The 20,982-nt window shown below is 39.6% G+C and overlaps 1 protein-coding gene across 1 annotated transcript in view; it reads right to left on the bottom strand.

Annotated features, from left to right (window-relative positions):
• LOC122558226 (dynein light chain roadblock-type 2) overlaps nucleotides 1-19,867 on the bottom strand; it is a 22,528-nt gene extending 2,661 nt beyond the window's left edge. The window contains exons 1-3 of the mRNA XM_043706573.1: nucleotides 19,762-19,867; nucleotides 12,124-12,199; nucleotides 5,230-5,397 (exon numbers count right to left, since the gene is read on the bottom strand). Coding sequence (XP_043562508.1) covers nucleotides 5,230-5,397; nucleotides 12,124-12,199; nucleotides 19,762-19,764 — 247 coding nt within the window. The 5' untranslated portion in view covers nucleotides 19,765-19,867. The remainder of the gene's footprint in view (nucleotides 1-5,229; nucleotides 5,398-12,123; nucleotides 12,200-19,761) is intronic.
• Between the last annotated feature and the right edge of the window lie 1,115 nt (nucleotides 19,868-20,982).

Genomic DNA, 20,982 nt, shown 5'->3' with positions numbered 1-20,982 from the left:
CCATTTAGCCTTGCAGTCCATCCCCTACATCCATATTTACCTTTCTATAATGTAAAGAACTTATTTTTTTTAATAATAAGAAGAGAGAAACCTTGCATGGAATTACAGAAGATATGTGACAGAGTGTTACTTTATAAGTTATGACACTCCAAGTAATTTAAATTTGAACCATTCCGGAGTAATTTCACAGCAGATTTACTTGTGATAACAAAAACATTCACACCCACAGTTAAAACTGATCGTAAATCCAGATGCAAACTCCTGTTACCCTGTTGAATAAGTACTCTTATACAATTACTAGTGCTTTAATAAATAATGATGGATTATGTCGAGAGTTCTTTCACAAATTATTTAAGAAATTGACTACAATCGGAATGAAATGCATGAGTTGTCCTTTTAATTTAAAATGGCCAAATTTTGCAATTGGTGGCAAATGCTGCCAATGATGTCAAAGAAAACTGCCCAGTAAACTCTAGTTAAAAATTACACAACACCAGGTTATAGTCCAACAGGTTTAATTGGAAGCACACTAGCTTTTGGAGCGACGCTCCTTCATCAGGTGGCAGTGGAGGGCTCAATCGTAACACACAGAATTTATAGCAAAAATTTACAATGCGATGTGACTGAAATTATACATTGAAAAATTGATTGTCTGTTTAATCAAAAACTTTTTTTTAAAAAAAGTTGCGTTCTCAGGTTAGCTAACCTGAGAAGGCAACTTTTTTAAAAACGGTTTTGTGATTTACACATGAAAGAAGTGAAACTGTCATGGTATTCTAACAGATGAAAGGCTTAACAGGCAATCAATTTTTCAATGTATAATTTCAGTTACATCACACTGTAAATGTTTGCTATAAATTCTGTGTTAGGATTGAGCCCTCCACTACCACCTGATGAAGGAACGACTCTCTGAAAGCTAGGGGTGCGCCTCCAATTAAACCTGTTGGACTATAACCTGGTGTTGTGTGATTTTTAACTTTGTACACCCCAGTCCAACAGCGGCATCTCCAAATCAGTAAACTCTAGTTATCCTTGTGATAGAAGGAGAAAAACAAGTGTGTGTGTGAATTCTTTAACATCAAGCTGAACAGCCTTCCTTAAAGTTCTTGTAAGTGTCAGACCAATGTAGCCATATATCCTGAAGACAGACAGGAAAATAAGACATGCCCACAAATTCAGGATTCTTGAGAGGTATGCATTGTTTAAAGAAAAAAATTAAATCATTTATTGAATAAAGATGAAAGTAACAAAAATTGTTTTCAAAAGGTATCCAAAGGAAATAATTATTTTATAAAGCTAATCATTCAAATGAAAGAAAAATAAAAGCATACGAGGTATCAAAACTTTGGTTATGCTGGAGATGGAGACTTGGTATTGGAGTTTCTGAAGAACAAGAAGCCTAGGACATCATGAAAAGTTATTTTGGTAGAAGAGAGTAGCTCAGCACCTGACTGCTTGTAGTTTGTTGCATGATGCATTTAGCAATATAAGAAAACGAAGATTGAACCTGATCTGGTAAGATTTGTACAATTATTTGAAACGTTAGATTTACAGTTTTAATTTTTAAAATCACTGCTACAATGAATAGTGAAGAGCATTGTTTACGAGTGGGGTAGTCAGAATTCAAACTAAAGTAAACTGGTTGTAAAATTCAATCGCCTTTGTGGACAGGTCTTGTTAACAACTCAAAGACCTTTTATAGATTAGAGGTGTGAAATTACAATTAGTGAATCATGCCCTGTCTCCAAGGCACCTTAGTAGTCTCTGTCAAACCAACAAATAAGCACAAACTAATATTGATTTTCCATGTCTGTGTAGAGTAAAATGCCATTTAGTTTATGAGAGTTGTCCATGAGTGGTTGCGGTGTTATCTCACCATAGGAGGTTAGCTAGCTTCAAAGAAATTCCACGACAGTTCCTAATTGTCTTTTGATAGCCTGCTGTCAAAGCAGACATTGGAAGGAGAAGAGGTACTTATGGTCAGCTGCAAGTTTAAAAAAAGTATGAATAGGTAAAAATGATGAGGATGCACAAACAGCATGGAAGCTCCTGTTAAATGCCGCTTGAACACCCTTCCCTAATATAAATTTCTTCCTTTCTTCAGTGGACTGCTGGCTTTGGATACATACACTGCTGATGGAGACGTCAACAGGTGCAGTAGTTGAAACAGAACATGAAGAGGGTGTAAAGACCAAGAGAACCGTGGACATTGTAAATCAGAAACAAATACAGAAATTGCTGGAAGAGGTCAGCAGGTCTGGCAGCATCTGTGAGAAGAAACCAGAGTTAACATATTGAGTTGAGTGACCCAAAACGTTAACTCTGATGTCTCTCCACAGATGCTGCCAGACCTGCTGAGCTTTTCCCGAACAGGATATTTTGTTCAAAGTGCAGAGCAAGGTAACATGATCGGTGAGCCAGAGGAGGAAGAAAGGTGTCTAACTGGAGAAAGAAGACAAGGCACACTCAGATAAAGAGAAGAGGAAAATACATCATTACTTCTCTACCCACAGGGTTCCTAATATAAGATTGGGCAGATGGTGAGTGAAAATGCTTCACTGTGAAAAATCACAGTTCATCACCTCACCTTTTCCTGCACCCGTTGGCTCTATGCGAGACACGTATCATTGTCTTTATCTAGCAGTCACCACAGAGGCTGTGGAAGGAAATGTGGTGGATAGGTCTGAACTGATGGGTACTGAGGAATTTCAAACAGCTGCAGTACCTCTAGAAGTTGATTTCAGCACTAACAATGACTATATTTTTCTGGTGCTTCATTACTGGTCATACTAGGTGCCATCAGCCAGAGATTCAGCACTGAATTTAGAATCCATGGCCAAACATCACAAAGGGGCATCATATTTAATAAAACAAATTTCCTGGTTGCGTACGTAACAGATGTATTATTGGGTGCCTTCAATACGAAATGGGTTCCCCAAAACTCTGGGGAAGTTGGCAATTCCAAGAAATTTGATAAGTGTCTTCCTTTACTGTGAAGATCTCAAATTTGACAAACTCACCTCCTTGGAACATGACATTGCTGATCTGGTGAATGTAGTCTTCTGTTGGGTTTGGGTGTTACCATTGTCTGACAAAATGACCGTTGTGCATGAAATGCTGCCACTGACAAGATTGAACAGGACATAGATCATGGCTAAATGTCTTCTAACACTTCATCAGCCAATTCACTCTATACTAAAACATAGTCTGCTCAAACACAATTGTTCATTTCAAACTACAGCCTCTTTCTCTACACTCACTGGAGTGGATAAAGGTTCCATCTGGTGAAGTTATGGATGGGTTTCCAATGACTAATTATTGTTGTTTACCTCTGGACTCCATTATCTATATCGCATACCATTATGGGGCCAACAGTGCAAAAGACATTTCTGTTTTCTTTCACAGGCTCTCTCTTTAAGCAATGCCAGCTCATGAAAAAAAATGGAACAAGTCACAGGTGTGAACAAAATATGAAAAAAAATTAAAAATTGAAAAATGTGAAAAGATTGATAAAATGTGATACCTGGATTTTTACTTTATTGTGCATACTTATTTCATATGAAATAAAGACTGTAGAAATTCAAGAAGGTAATATCTTCTCAAGAAGATGCACACTAATATTAGCCTGGCCAGTGACACCCACATCCACTGAATGAATAAAAAGTATCTTATCTGTATTAAATATTGCCACTTCAAACAAGCTCTAAGACTGTCAATTTTAATTCCTAAGTGGCTAATCAGCTCAAGTTCACACCACTACATCAATTTGAGTTTACTCCATCACTGAAGGTTCTCTCCTTAGAGAAGCATAGAATCACTGATGACAACTTGTGTATTTCACTGTTTAACTCCATGTGAGTAGACACCAGATTTCACCAACAGTTTGCTCAGCACAATTAAGTTAAAGGTACAGCATACTATCATAGCATGCTATTCTTCCCAATGCACATTTGCATCAATTTGCCAGAAAAACTGAAATTTCTTAGTTTCTTAAATAGCAGATTTTTAAAACGTCTCAATGCTGATAATTTGATAAATGGCCACTTATCCACAGCACACTGACTAGAAAATTGTAAAGCACAATTTACTTCATTAGTAATCAAGGCCCAATAATCTCTGAGTGCAGTGCTGAAGTAATGAGTTAGTCTGATCTTCTTGGCTTAAATGAATATTCTGAAGTTAGTCACATAGCACACATTATACTTACAGAAAAATTGTTATAAGTATTAGACTTAATGAGGAACATTATAATAGGCAATCAACTTTAATAGTTCACCCTAAGAAGCATCTTGCCTTTTAGCAAGAAAATATATCAAGGTCCAAATAATTACAGCCCAAAATAAAACACATTATTGCACAGTGTGATGTAATATATTTATGGAAATGTATAAAATATATTCTGCTTTGGTGAGGATTTTTAAATTCCTTATTTTAAAATAATTTTGTCTCTTATAAAAGCAAAATACTGCAGATGGTGATGATCGGAATTAAAAATAGTAGGAGCTGGAGAAACTCAACAGATCTGACAGAATCTGTGGAGACAGAAATACAGTTAACATTTGCATTGAATGACCTGAAAAGGAGCATTTGGACTTGAAATATTAACAATATTTCTGTCTCCACAGATGCTGCTAGACCTATTGAGTTTTAATTTTGCCCCTTTCTTACTGTTGGTCTGTCCGGAGAACGTATCATTTCAGCTGAAACTGCTCCCATATATCCATGCCAATATTGCTTCATAAAACCATCAAGGAATTGCATGAATAAGCTATTTCCTCTACTCACTCCAGACATTTCTAATGGTGGTCCAACACTGCCCTTTTTTTTAAGAAGTTGATATGTTTGGGGTGTGTCATAGAGAATCAAGTGATTCCCAAATTGATTTTTCACTGCTGATTTGAAAATATTTTTATATCACCTGACACTGATTCATGGAATCAAAATGTTACCCTGACTAATTCACTAACTCTTTTGAATCAAGTTGAGTCAATGAGGAAAGCTCTTTGCCTCCAGCTAGAAAATACATTTTTTTAAAATAAGACATATAGAGGGGGGGTGGGGGGGGAAGAAGCAAGATGGAGTCCTAGAGAGAAGTAGGAACGAAATTTCTGTCCAGACTTCACCTAAAACTGTTCCCTTTGGCAATTTTACCCAAAGATACAGTGCTCTTAATGTGGATCTCCACTCAAGGAAATAACCAATTTCACTCTGACAATCAAACAGCTTTACCTGGAGCAACCATTATCTCATGTTTTTTTGATCGGACCCGTAAGAAAGTCAAATCATTCTGTGGATCAATATCTCGGACAGTGCTTCTGGCTTTCATGGCAAGTTGATGGAACAGGCCTGCATATTGCACTGTGGTGGAGTTATCCAGGGTTGTCCTTATTGGAATTCCTACAAATGAAAACATACAAAAAACAATTATATAGCTTTCTAAATTGATTTCATATTTCACTCGAATCAAAAACAAAGACTTTTTTCTGGTGTTAAATGGAATAGCATCAGCATCAGGAAAATAGAGTTAAGCGTTAATGTGGAATATGCAATCAAAAAAGAGGCCTGTAAGCAATTAATGATCTAACAATTTGCATATCCAGATCCCTCCTGAAGTTGTCAATCCTACACAGTTCGGTTTCCTTGACCAGTCAATTTCATTTATTGATCACTGTGACTCTCAACAATTTGTTGATTTTCCCATAACACAATTGTAATGGAAAGCAACATTGATTCCAGTTCTTTTCATATGTGGGCAAAAATGCTGCTGCATCTTTTACAGCATTTCTTCCACCACACCAATGACAACAAACTGAAGCTATGGGCAAAGCCTTTGTCACAATAATAAGAAAACAAGCCTTGTAATATGTAGGGAGGCACAGTAACGCTGTGATTTCTGGACTAATGATCCAATGATTTAAGGGTATTAGTTCAAATTCTATCAAAGTAACTGCAGAATTTAAATTCAGTCAAATCAATTGAAGTGAAAGTTAGCACTACTGGTGGTGACCAGGAAACTATTGGACTGTCACAAATACCTGTAGCTCACACATGCTCTTCACAGAAGGACATCTGCCATCCTTCCTGGTCTAGCTTACAAAAGACTCCTGACCCACGGTGATGTGATTGTTTCCTAACAGTCTTCTGAAAAGGTCGATGGAACTGTATGACAAGTGTGATTATAAAAAAGAAGTGGCTCAAAAATTGGCTGACCATATGCCTTTCAAGCGTATTTAATGTCTCATGAAGTCACACTCCAACAGGTTATTGTCCAACAGGTTTATTTGAAATCACAAGTTTTCAGAGAGCTGCTCCTTTGCCAGGTGAAGCACTTGATGGAGGAGCAGCACCCCAAAAGCTGATGACTTCAAACAAACTTGTTGGCATATAACCTGGTGTCGTGTGACTTCTGATTTTGTCCACCCCAGTGCAACACCAGCACCCTTACATCAAGCGTATTTAAGAATGGGCAATAAATGTTGGTCTTGTCTGTTATGGCCACATCCTTTGAATTAATTTTAGAAACACTTAAGCAAACACAATGGAGGAGGTGATATGAGCTCATACAATGATCATACATTGCTTATTGAACAGTTGTACAAGGCACTTCAACAAGGAACAAAAAAAAGTAAATAATCCATATGCTTTACTCGAACCATTTTCAGTTGCTGATGACAGACAATTGTTAAAATTTCTCTCAGCGAGTTTTAAAGAACACAAACAATAAAAGTCGAGCAGAAAATAGTTTGAAATGAATAAGAGATGAGATTAGATTACTTACAGTGTGGAAACAGGCCCTTCGGCTCAACAAGTCCACACCGATCCGCTGAAGGGCAACCCACCCATTCCCCTACATTTACCCCTTTTACCTAACACTACGGGCAAATTAGCATGGCCAATTCACCTGACCTGCACATCTTTGGACTGTGGGAGGAAACCGGAGCACCCGGAGGAAACCCACGCAGACATGGGGAGAATGTGCAAACTCCACACAGTCAGTCGCCTGAGTCGGGAATTGAACCCGGGTCTCTGGTGCTGTGAGGCAGCAGTGCTTACCACTGTGCCACCGTGCCGCCCTTGAAAGGCAAATGGAAAGGCTCCTTCACAGCACTTTCCCAAGTCAGCAGGCACACATATAGGTTCCTTGCCAAAACTCTCACCATCCTGACTTGGAACCATATTGCATTCCTTCGCTGTGGCTGAATTAAAATCTTGGAACCCCTTTCCTAAATAGCTCTGTTGGTATACCTACACCACATGAACTACAATGGTTCAAGAATGTAGCTCCCCATCACCATCTTAAGTTCAACATGAGATTGGCAATAAATGCTAGCCTTTAAAGTGACACCCTGACCCCATTAAAAAAAATCAAAAGCTAATGTTAAACCACAACTGTTAGTTCAATTTCTTTTCACTCCGAGAAGCAAGGTGGCCAAATGTATGTTTGTAGAGCTTCCATCTTTACCTCATTAACTACTTTCCTGCTTCTGTTAGCTGGAGTGTTTTGGGATGACATGAAGGAACAAAATGCAGCTACTATTGCAAGGCCATTTACAGGCAAGTGTAGAAAAATGGCTCAATAAATTCTATAGTTTAATAAAATGCTGCCTTCATCATTCTACGTGCAATCTCTTAGGAAATACTATATTCAGAACAAGGACAATTTAATGTTAGAACCATCACTAAATTTGATTGCACTAATTCCCATTTATTCAGCAAATCACGGATACACATGGGAACTAGCTATTAAAGCACCAATTAATGTAGCATGTGATCACACTACACATTAAAATAAAGACCATTATTACAGGGCTTAAAATCATCCCAAACAGTAGATTACTATTAAAATCAAGTTCTAATTTTTAAAATTTCAGCATAAAACTGGCCATCTGCTGTATGTGAATAAAATATGTTCCTCCAGGTATCTGACTTACCCTAAAATTAAAAATTGAGAGCTCTCTACATGTGAGATCTTGAAGTTGCAAAAACAAAACACTTATCCTGTCCAAGAATTGAACCTTTCTCTCCACATAAATATGCATTTATACCCAGACAAAGGACAATAACTCAATCTCATTATATTCACAGCCTGTGTTTCCACTTCTGACCAATTCTCTGATTTTCACTACCAACAATCCCTTACCCTCTGCTTTTTAGCTCCTTTTCAAGATACACTCTCTCCTCTGAGAGGGCAACTATGAATGTGGGAAGCATAACTTATCCAAAAGGTCCTCAAGTGCTGGTAGACTTTCATTCCATTATTCCTGATTCATGAAAACAGGATGATATACACAGAGACATCCACAATAGGGTTCTTTGTTTGAGCAAAAGTGGTTATATAAATGTGCAGGTTAGGTGGGTGGCACGGTGTTTAGCACTGCTGTCTCACAGCGCCAGAGACCCGGGTTCAATTCCCTCCTCAGGCAACTGTCTGTGTGGAGTTTGCACATGCCCCCCGTGTCTGCATGGGTTTCCTCCGGGTGCTCCAGTTTCCTCCCACAGTCCAATGTGCAGGTTAGGTGAATTGGCCATGCTAAATTGCCCGTAGTGTTAGGTGAAGGGGTAAATGTAGGGGAATGGGTCTGGGTGGGTTGCACTTCGGAGGTCGGTGTGGACTTGCTGGACCGAAGGGCCTGTTTCCACACTGTAACTAATCTAAGTAAATCTAAGTAAATCACCTTGCATTGTATAAGTGTAATTATTCGGAGTTTTGATTTCTAACTCATCTTATTTTCTTCAATCATAATCTGTTGTGCTCACTATAGACTACACTGTAATGCAATTGGTATGCCGTAGTTTTGCTACTCATCTTGAGCTGATATGAAAAAGTCAGATAGCACAAGCGGGATGGGGACAGAAAGCGCAATGGGTAGAGAAAGCGGGAGAATACAGCCACTAATGTCATCACGATGTAGATGCATCAAAGAAATTAAGGTTAAAGATTGCTAAATCCAGTCTTACTGAGAGTTCAACTTAACATCTTGTTTCTGATGAGTCACTGGACTCAATGTTAATCTTGCTTTCTCCCCACATACGTGCCAGACAGTGCTGAGCTTCTCCAACAATTTTTGTTTTTGCTATTAATATCTGGACCCTGTACAATGTTCCAAAAACTGCTGATTACTGTAGGATTAAGAGGCTAATTAGATTCCCTCACACTGTCTCAGCCAATCAGTTACCTTGGGCATGCACACAGCATAGAGCTGTCTGTTGATACTCTATCTATAAGGATCAAATATATGCGCTGAACCACCCTCTCACTGCAGCAATGATACACACACGTTTCTGTGCTGTACATCTCTATGACTCTAAGTACATGCAGTGTACATGTTCACGTTCACATGGTTGGAAAGAGTAACGAACTAAGTGCAATTGATGCAGCTAAGGCAGAAATATTTAATAATCTTCGCTCAAGAACAAAATGTCAAGGCAGAGTGAAAACGAAAAGAAAACACTCAATAAAAGTAAATAAAGACTTTCAGCTCCCTCTTATGTGCAGATTGTGGATTTGCAAATTAAATGAAGAAAAAAAAGCATTAGGATTACTGGCTGTCATGCTCCAATGATTATACTTCTTTGAGCCTAACTTAACCTGTTTCATCACTTCTACTCACTCCCAAAACATTTAGGCTCACAACTTGATACTAAGAAACACACATAAACCGCTTATTATTCCATTAGCAAGTGCTTGCCATTTTTTGTTTAAGAATTTAATTGTTCCTTTTCAGATTTACAAACATCTGAATTAGGAACACAAGGCCATTTGGCCCTTCAATCCTGATCCATCATTCGATAGGATCGTGTTAAATCTGATTAAGGCTTCAACTCCATTTTCCTGATTTCCTTTCGACTCCCATGTCAGTTAAGAATCTATCAAACACTCAAATGATCATACTCCTGTTGCTTTCTGGGGAAATGATTTCCAAAGACTTATCACTCAAGGATCACTTATCGTCTTAAATGGATGCCCCTTATTTTTAAATGGTAATCTCTAGTTCTAGTTTCTCCCTGAAGAGAAAACACCCCCTTAACATTGTTTCTGTCAACCTCAGTATCTCACCTGTTTCAAGTAAACCACTGAAAGCTTCTGCCCTGTTCAATCATTTCGCATGGGAGAATCAGTCCACTAGCTCCTCATCTTGGAAATCTAAAGAAGCCAACCTTTTCTGAACTGTTTCTATTGCAATGGCGTCCCTTTTTTTAAAAAAATGGAGACCAAAACTAAACACAGTATACCACATGTGATCTTACCCTGTAAAACTAGCAAGACCTTCCTACTTTTATACTGCTTTCTCTTTGCAATAAACAACATTCCATTTGCTTTCCTAATCACCCTTGCGGTACCTACATACTAAGGTTGCTTGTATTAGGGCACCAAAGTCTCTCTGCAGTCTGTCTTCATTTAATATAAGGCTGATTTTCTATTCTTCTTGTCCAAGTGGACAAATTTCTATTTTCCATGTTATGCTCCATCGGATATTTTAGCCACATACATGTATCTTTTTGTAGATCCCTTCTGACCTCTTCACAATGTAATTTCCTACCTATCTTTTTGTCATTAGCAAATTTAGCAGCCAGATTTTTGGTTTCTTTGTCCAAGTTATTGCGATAAATTGTAGTATAATTCCTGTCACATATCATTTGTTAAATCTTGCCAACCCCAAATTTGCCCATTTATGCCGACTTACTCCTTCCTGTTAGCTGACATATCCATGCTAACGTGTCGGACACTATACCATGAGTTCTTATTTGGTGCAGTAATCTTTGACATGGTACCTTGTCAAATGCTTTCTGGAAATCCAAGTATACATTTCCACAGGTTGCCTTTTCTCCACGTTACTTGTTACTTCCTAAAATTCCAATAAATTAGTCAAATACAATTTCGCTTTTATTGACTCCGCCTGATTTCACAAGATTTTCAGTGTCCTGCTATAATCTCCCTAACATTTTACTGTTAATATATTTCAATTTTTGCTTTCCTCTGCTTTTTCCATCACTTCTATATTCCAAACAAGTGATGTTTAGCCACATAGATGTAGAGAAATCTCAAATTTAGTTGAAGCCACTGCTGCCCTATATGGAGACAAGAGGTTGTACCTTGTGGAGATGTGTTAGACCATTTCTACATAGTGTCGTTCAAATGTAAGCACCAACTAAAAGGTAGAAAAATTGCGGTGAAAGGGAATGGGTGGGAAAGGAACTAGTTGCAATGTCTTATATTATTTAACTATTAATTGGTTCAACTTGAAGCTTTGTTATAAAATCTCAGTAGTTTATTACTGGAGCATTGTAGTAATTCCAAAATATCCCAACAGCTCAACAATAACAAATAGGAAGACTTTTCCTTTGACCAGAATAATTAAGGTTGGCAGGCATTCCAAGTTGCACAGGTTTATTACAGCAAGAGCTCTGTTTGCTTCATCTTCAAGAGACACGAGAAGAGGGTGAGGAATGTGGAACAGAGATCAGCCAAAGTCATAGTGAACAGCAGAGCAGACTGATGGGGTTATAGGCTCTACTCCTATTTCTTATGTTCTTATCAGACACTAGGCCGAAATAATTCCATATTAATGTTCAACAGTGTTGCTAACATTACAATCAGTGAAAATGGGATAACATACTGCTGCTTCACCTTGAAACTGGATTTGAATCCAAATGATATAATGAAAGCTAAAGGAACTTAATTCAAGTTTGAACACACTGCACAGAAAGAGGTCACAAATACAGCTGTTATATAAAACTGCACCTGAATGCCAACAGCTTTTTGTGAAGAACTCCATGATGCACCTCGTCCATATCTGTCCACTCTTTCCCTTCCAGCTGCATCGCTCCCACACAAAATGAATCCCATCTGCAAGTTAAGATTTATCAAATCTCCTCTGAACTATTTCTGCTGTAAGTAAAATAGGTCCAACTTCTCCACACAGTCATATAACCAAAGTCCTTTATTTCTGGTACCATATAAATAAATTCCTTCAGGAAAGTGAATATGAGCTCCCCATGGATAAAAATTCTAATTACATAAAAAAAAACAGGTCTGCATATCTTAAGAATCATAGAGTCATTGTTTTCAGACTAGATAACCTAGTAATTTAGAAAGACTTTAAGACACAAAGAGCAACATACCTTCTGAGTTCACAACTATAGTTCCAATCACACCTTTGTGAGATTGAATCCTCTTCAGAGTTTCCTCTACCTCACTCTGTAATTAAGGAAAGATGATTAATGCAAGATAGAGAAATAAAACAAAAAAAAACTGTGGATGGTGGAAATCTGTAACAAAAACAAATTGCTGGAAAAACTCAACTAGTCTGGCAGCATCGGTGGAGAGAAAACAGTTTATACTTCAGGTCGAGGAACCCTTCTATTCTGAAGAATGGTCACTGGCTTGAAATGGTAACTCTGTTTTCTTTGCACAGAAGTTGCTAGACCACCTGAGTTTCTGCAGCAATTTCTGTCGTTGTTACAAACTAGACAGCATTTGATAGAATATAAAAACTCACATCACAATTCTTCTGAAGTATTCTGATGTGTTGACTGGTAGAATAATGAAAAAAAGCATATGAGAAAATAGGAATCTTTTGGAGGGACACACGTTCTAATTAACAGCCCATGGAAATCGTTGTCACAAAATTGAATTCCAGGTCATCGATAACTCCAAAAAACTATGGATCTCAAAACAGTTCGACATATATTCTCATTTACAGTATATGGTCTAAACTTAACTTCCTGTGCCACGAATACTGCTTGATAGTCTTGGAATTTATTTAAACAATTTTCTCAAATATGATCAAATTTTATTTTACTTGGAACACTGACTCCATTCACCCACTGGCACTGCTTTGACTGAAAACAGCAGTGACAAGGCATTTACAGGCTACACTAAGCTAACAGCTAGTTAGGTACATCATAAAACCTTTTTGAAATTTAGTCATGGGATGTCAGCATTGCCGTCGAGGTCATCATTTATTGTCCAAACTGCACTTAAGTCAACTACATTGCTATGGGTGTGGAGTGACATGTTGGCCAAACCAGATAAGGATACCAGACCTCTTTTCCTAAAGTATATTAATGAACCAGATGTGTTTTTCCGACAATCAACAATGGTTTCATGGTCATTAGACCCTTAATTCCAGATATTAGATTAGATTACATTACAGTGTGGAAACAGGCCCTTCGGCCCAACAAGTCCACACCGCCCCGCCGAAGCGCAACCCACCCATACCCCTACATTTACTCCTTACCTAACACTACGGGCAATTTAGCATGGCCAATTCACCTGACCTGCACATCTTTGGACTGTGGGAGGAAACCGGAGCACCCGGAGGAAACCCACGCAGACACGGGGAGAACGTGCAAACTCCACACAGTCAGTCGCCTGAGGCAGGAATTGAACCCGGGTCTCAGGCGCTGTGAGGCAGCAGTGCTAACCACTGTGCCACCGTGCCGCCCACAAATTCAATATTTATTGAATTTAAATTCCACCATCTGCCATGACAGGATTCAAACATGGGACTCCAGAACAACGGTGGAAAAGGTTGCAGGGAATAAAATATATTCACTATTTGCAAGAATTTCTGACAATAAAAGTAAAGGATTGGTCCCAAAGTCTGTAAAGTTGTACACTTCTTACTCGTTAATAGAATATGAGAGTCATTTATGTCTGTCCCCAATTGCTTGGGCAATAAATGATGACCTAGACAGCAATGCTGATATCCCATGACTAAATCCTTATCATCAGTGATGATCAGGAAAGACAGTATATTTTCACATTCCCATTTCTGACCTCAAGAAGAAGGAAAGGTCGTTGCTGAAGGAACTGACCATGGTTTGGCCGAGACTATTGCTCTGTGAAACTCCTTGGGCTGATATAATTAACCTGCATTAACCACAACCATCTTCCTTTGTGCTAGGTTTGACATAAGCACTTTCTATTAAAGTTCACCCACTCTATCTGATTCCAAATTTACTACAATTTTTTGATGCCACACAAGGTTACGTGACCTTGATATCAAGGGCAGTCAGTCTTGCCTTAGCTCTCAAACCTCTATCTTCAACTCAGAACTAAGGGCACCTTAACCTCTGTTATTTTGCTGCATTGTTCAGACAATGAGCTTTCCTTTGAGTGCATGCAGAAGCAAGTATCGTTGTTTCTTGCACTCCCTCAAAGACATATGAAAGAATGAACCTCAGACTAAACATCCAGAAAGTAAAGGCCTTCTACCAGCCTGTTCCCAACACACAGTAGTGTTCCCCGACTATCAAGATCAACAGCAGGCTACTAGACAATGAAGACTTAAACTTGAAGACAAACTCATGGTCTACATGTCATCCCATTCCCATTACCCCCTTCCCGTTCTGTTGAAGCAAAATGCTCAGAGAGACATTGTAGTTTTATCTCCTTCATCTTTATTCCGGGCCCTGGAGGGAGAAAGAATGATCATCCATGTGCACAGGGACCCGAGTTCATGGTCTTCTCTGGAATAGCAGTTTCTTAATGAATTACATAGTCATTTTACAGGGATGAGCATCCAGATAAGACAACATACGTATTGATTGGGTGGCCGTTACAATCAGTGAGCATCAATAGTAAAGATTAAGTCATCTGCTGTTACACAATGAATAATGAGTATTTTTCACCTTGTTAAACTGAACCGCTTGTTTCACAAAACTCAGAACTTGACTCTATCCCTGTCTGCTTACACCCTATACGTCGTGAAATATAACCAGTGAAGCCTCTTTAAAAACCTACAAATGCAATGGCAGGACAGGTACTCCAATAGCAGTGTCCTCTTTCAGACCAACATCTCGCGTATCAAGGCATTGGTCATGGTCAATCAGATTAATGGGAGGGCCATGTCGCCCACAGGCCTGACACAAGACTCCCAGAACAAACTCTCTACTTCAAGCTTTGTTACAGCAAGTTGTTAACAGAAAGACTCAAACGATTTGCCCAAAGCCTCCCTGAAAAAAAGCAACATCCCCATCAACTCGATGGAATCTCTAGTCCAAGACCACACAAAACAGAGAAAAAGCATTTGCAAAGGTACTAATCACTTTTGAGCATCTCTGACAGGCCTCGATTGAGGTCAAGTGCAAACAGTGGAAGAACTGTGAAAAACCCAGACATTCTGTCCATCTGTCTTTTAAAATGCTGTCTGCCACACCTGTGGTATGTGTGTGGATCCAGCATTGGTCTAGTCAGGCACCTCAGAATACAGAAGTTGATGAAGGTCAGCCTCAAGCTTAATGCCTAAAAAGAATAATCTCAAATTCAGCTTTGTCATCCGTGTTTGGAACAAGGCTGTATTGATGTCCAGAGCTCAAACTGAGCAGCTCAATAATGAGTAAGTGGCAGTTGACAGAATTATTGGCAACACCATCCAATACTTTGTTGAGAAGACAGTGTTGGCCTGATTTGATTTGTCTTTCTATTTATGGACACGGCATGACTGGGGAAAATCCCACTTTGTTTGGTACATAGGAGTACTGTAGATATATTGGAACAACTTGAGTAGGGATGCAGTTAGCTGTAGAGCACATAAGAACGAGGAGCAGAAGTTGGTAATTCAGATCCTTGATCCTGCTCTACCATTCAATATAATCATGGCTGATCTCATCTCAGCCTGAACTTCATTTTATGAAAGAACAAATATGAACTCTCCTAATAAAACAAACTCATTGCTAAAATTAATCTAATGAACTTTGTCTGAAGTGCCTCCAATACAGCTACATCCTTTCTCAAGTAAGGGGACTAAAATTGCACGTAATATCCCCGATGCTGTCTCACATGTGTCTCATACAGCTGTAGCAACACTTCCTTGCTTTTATTCCCTGGTATTCCTTTCGCAATAAATGCCAAAATTCTATTTGCCTTCCTTATTACCTGCTTACTGGTTTTCTGTGATTCATGCACGAGGACACCGAGATCCCTCTGCACTGAAGCACTCTGAAGTTTCTCTCCATTTAGATAGTAAATTGCCTTTTCTCTCCTCTAATGCAAATGGATAACCTCACTTATCCATGCAAAACTTCATCTGCCAAATTTTGGCCCATTCACCTAATCCATCCATATCCATTTGTAAATTTCTTATTTCTTTATTGAAACTTACTTTCATATCAATTTTAGTGTCACCTGCAAATTTGCCTATAATAGTTTCATTCTCTGCCACCAAACCACAAATATAGATCGCATTAATGTAGACTTTAGCATTACAGGCAGTATGCTGTCAGGGCCTTCGGCTTCCCTGGAGCTAGTGTGTTGAATCATTTCTTGATATCACATGGAGTGAACTGAATTGGCATGTGAGATGCTCAGCAACTCATGAGGAGGCCAAGATAGATAATCCATTCAGCCCCTCTGACTCAAGATGGTTTTCAAATCTTCATCCTTGCTCCTTTCATTTATATGTTGGACTCTGCCATTAGAGGATCAGTATATGATGAAGGGTCCTCCTCCTCCTCCTCCTCCAGGTGAAAATGCATCCAAAGATAATTGGGCTAAGGATACTATCCACAGAAATTCGATCACTGATGTCTTTTTGTTGAAATGAGTGACCTCCAACAACTATGCTCCCTGAGCAAAATATGAATCCAATTAATGGACAGTTTTCCTGAAATGCCCTTTGTCACAGTTTTAGCAAAGATCCTTAAGCACTCCAGGAACTGCAATCTTAATGTAAAGGGCAGTCACTCCCAATTCCCATGAGTTCAACATTTTTGGACCTGTACTGTAATGCAGTCAGGAACTGAGTGGGTCTGAAGTAACCCAAAGTGAGAAACAAGCAGGCTATTGTTGAGTAAGTAAGTGGTGCTTGATAGCACTGTTGATAATATGACTTTGCTGATGAAATAGAATGGAACGATGGGGTAGCAATTGACCAAATTTTCATGGATAATTTTTCACATGGCTGGTATTGTAGCTGTCCTGGAACAGCTTGGTCTAGTACTACTACCGGAATTTTGCCAGGTCCTGTGGCCTTTATAGTATCCAGTGTTTTCAGCTGTTTCCTTACATCACAGTGTGTAAAATTGTCTCAAGGCTAGCATTTGTGATGCTAAGGACTTCATGAGGAAGTCAAAACGTGTTCAAGTACATTTTTTTCATCTGTTGGTTTTTTTCACCATCTCTCACAGACCAAGTCCAGCAGATGTCCTTTAGGACATGACTATTAAGTTAAAGTGGTGCTACCGAGCCATACTTTGTGATGAATCTTGAACTCCCCATCCCTACCCTTCTGTACCCTTTCCACTCTCACTGTATTCAATTGGTGTGCAACATGGAGGAGTATTGATTCATTGACTGGCTGTGGGTGTAAGTATTGCTGGGGGGAATTAAGACAGCCAGTAGGTAGTAATCAGTATGGGGTTTCCTTACCCCTGTTTGGCCTGATGACCATGAATCCCATGATGTCTCACAGCAATGTTGAGAACTCCCTCCTCTCCATATACCACTATTCTGCAATCTCTGGTGGATCTGTCTTGTCAATGGCACAGAACAAACTCAAGGATATGAAGGAGGCAACTGGGATATCGTCACATTCACTGAACCATATTTTTAGATAGTATTAGGTTATTGCTCAACTAGTCATTTCCCAATTTTAGCACAAGTTCCTGACATTAGTACGGGCTGTTGCTATTCTTTCCAGTGCCTTAGTTCATGCTGGGTGGTCCACTGACTTTCAGACCTTTTAGCTGGAATTTGGAACAGTTGGATGTAACTGAGCAGCTCTAAAACATTTCAGAGTGCAGTTAAGAGTCAATTACATTGTTGTGAATCTTGAGTCATGAGTCTCGAGTTACCAAGGCTCCACCCGCTTCGGCGGGTCGGTGTGGATTGTTGGGCCGAAGGGTCTGTTTCCACACTGTAGGTTATCTAATCTAATCTAATAAACTAGTTAAGGATGACATATCTTTCTTCCCTAATGATCATACGTGAACCATAGAGGGTTTTATGACAATGATTTCATAGTCACCGTTACACAAACTTTTAGTTCCAAATTTAGTAGTTGAATTGCATAGTGGTAGTGTCACTTGACTTATCAAATGGTGCAAATTAATTTTCTAGGACCATTGAGGGTTCAAACCCCACCATGGCAGCTAGTAGATTTATTAATTGATAAGTTCTAAGTTGCTATAAAAACTGATCCGATTTATTAATACCTTTTAGATAGGGAAAATCAACCATCTCGTGACTCCAGATCAACAGTAACATTGACTCATAAATGTCCTTTGAAATGGTCAAGCAAACCACTCAGTTGAAGGAACTGTAAAGTACAAATGAGCAACAAATGCAGAACTTGCCATCAATACTCACATGAAAGAATAAAGATAAAATTATTGAGATCACTAGATTGTTTACTTCACAATGATTAGAGATTGACCCATTGTACTCAATGTGCTCTGGAGTTGAGGGATGAGAGGTGCTTGAGACAGATTCTGAGCATGCTTGACAGGAAGATGTTGACAGAATGTCAAATCAAAAGAAACCAGTTCAAAAAAGCAACATACATCAGGATAAAGAGTTAATTAATCAAGAATGAGTTGGAATCTTTGGAATTTTCTATACCAGAGAGCTGTAAACATCAAAGGTACATAGGCAAGCAAACACAGGTGCAGAGAATGATCAGCATTGAAGGAGCCTAGTCTTGCACCTCTATATGCAATGTGATTTTAATTTTTTTTCTTTCAGGTGAGTTACTTAGCATCTTGATGTCAGAACACTGTTGTGGAAAAATCATGTTTGTCAATATACAATGTAAGGCAGCATCCAAGGAACAGGAGAATCGACATTTCGGGCATTCCTGAAGAAGGGCTTATGCCCGAAACATCGATTCTCCTGTTCCTTGGATGCTGCCTGACCTGCTGCGCTTTTCCAGCAACACATTTTCAGCTCTGATCTCCAGCATCTGCAGTCCTCACTTTCTCCTCCAATATACAATGTAACTCTTAGTGTCAACACCTCAAATTGCTCCCATCAGCAGTGACCCTAACATTACTCACAACATATCTGGAAAGCTAAAATCCATGACCACACTGCCACGGGTTACTCTACAACTTAAAAACCGAACACCCTGCCAATAACTCTCAAGCCCACCACTACTATAATTTTAATGGTAATAAAATAAAATTGAATACAAGTTATTACAGTGTAGCATTTAAAATACAGGTAATCCTTTATTACCCGATTTGGACAGAGCATTTCCAGAGGCTCCCAGCTACTTTTCTTAAAAAAAGAAAGGGGTGGCAGAGGCTTTGCAATAATAAAATGTCAAAATTAAAATCAAAACAACCAGAGGCCCGAAAGACAAGCAGGGGACTGGAACAACACAGCATGCCAGGCAGCATCATGATGCTATGTTCCTCCAGCCTCCTGTTTGTCTCCTTTGGGTTCCAGCATCTGCAGTTTTTTTTGTCTCTAAACAGGCCCGAGAGAAACTTTTTTTTTAAAGCAGAAGAACAAAACATCAGAAGAAGATGCTATCATTTCAATTAGACCGGAACTTCCCTTCAAAAGCATAAATTAGACGGAGCGAACAGAACAAGTTGGGGTTGCAGGAACGGCAATAAGAAAATAAAAGCAGTAATAAACCACACCCTGAGAGAATACCATCCCCTCCGCCTCCGGGCCCTGGACATTCAGTAAACAACCTATTTCAGTCCACCCTCCAAAATCCAACAGCCACTTCTTTAAACAAACCGAGAACAATCATTCATATCAGCTCGGTTCTGTTTTGCCCCGTTTTATTGTGTATTTGCTTTTACCATCGTCTCTGTCTGAGGGTCCCGGCCACCGACAAACGCAAGTCAGCAACAACCGGTTGCTAGGCGGAACCGGAAATGCGTCATGACCCGGATATACTTCCCAGGGGTGGGAGTCAAGGCAACGGTGAGGAAAAGGTTCAATGAACTCAACAAGGGGAGAGAGGGAAGAGAGTGACCGCTTCATAAAATTCGACCTGGACTTGCAGAGGTTTATAAAAGTACGAGCGGTGCGGACGGGATGAATAGACAAGGTCTTTTCCCTCGGCTTGGGGGAGGAGCCCGCAAGTAGAGGGCACAGGTTTAGGGTGAGAGGGGAAACGATATAAAAGTGGCCCGTTTTCACACAGAGGGTAGTGCGTGTATGGAGTGAGCTGCCAGAGGAAGTGGCGGACAAGCTGCAGGCTGGAAGAACACATCAAACCAGGCAGCATCAGGAGGTGCAGAAGTTGATGTTTCGGGTGTAACCCTTCTTCAGGACCTGGGAGCGGGTGTAAGGGGAGCTGCAGATAAAAGGAAGGGGTGGTGAATTGGGCATAAGTGAAGATTGAGAGAGGGTACACCCTGGTTGGTTAATGAGAGGAATGAATTCAGTAGGTGGTGAGGAGGAGTGGAAGGGAATGGGAGAGCTGGAAAGGGAATTGGTAGAAGGGAGGTTATTTTAAAATTGGGGAACTCCGAGGAGGTGGTGGAGGCTAATACAATTACAACATTTTAAAAAGCATCTGGATTAGTATATGAATAGGAATGGTTTAGAGGGTTTTGGGCCAAATGGGACTAGATTGATTTAGGATATCTGGTTGGCATAGGTGATTTGGACTGAAGGGTCTGTTTCCATCCTGTACATCTCTATAACAGAAGAGGACAGGACTATGGCCTGAATCGCACTTGAAGAACTACGACAAAAACAAAACTGCTGGAGAAACTCAGCATATCTGTAGCATCGGGGGGGGGGGTGAAACCAGAGTTGACTTTCCAATCCATTGACCCTTCAAAGCTAAAAGCAGGAGTTGGCCATTCAGTTGATCACAGCTAATCTCACCTTGGCCTCAATTGCACATTTCTGCACAATCTCCACAACCCTAAAAGCCATAAGACATAGGAACAGAAATTAGGCCATTCAACCCGTTCAGTCTGCTCTGCCATTAGATAGGTTTTTCAACCCTGTTTTCTCACTTTCTCCTTGTAACCTTTGATCCCTTTGGAAATCAAGAACTTACACCT

Source organism: Chiloscyllium plagiosum, chromosome 17 (genome assembly GCF_004010195.1).
Source record: "Chiloscyllium plagiosum isolate BGI_BamShark_2017 chromosome 17, ASM401019v2, whole genome shotgun sequence".
Classification (NCBI taxonomy): domain Eukaryota; kingdom Metazoa; phylum Chordata; class Chondrichthyes; order Orectolobiformes; family Hemiscylliidae; genus Chiloscyllium; species Chiloscyllium plagiosum.
The sequence above is the reverse complement of the archived record's forward strand: the minus strand, read 5'-3'. Positions and strand labels throughout refer to the sequence as shown.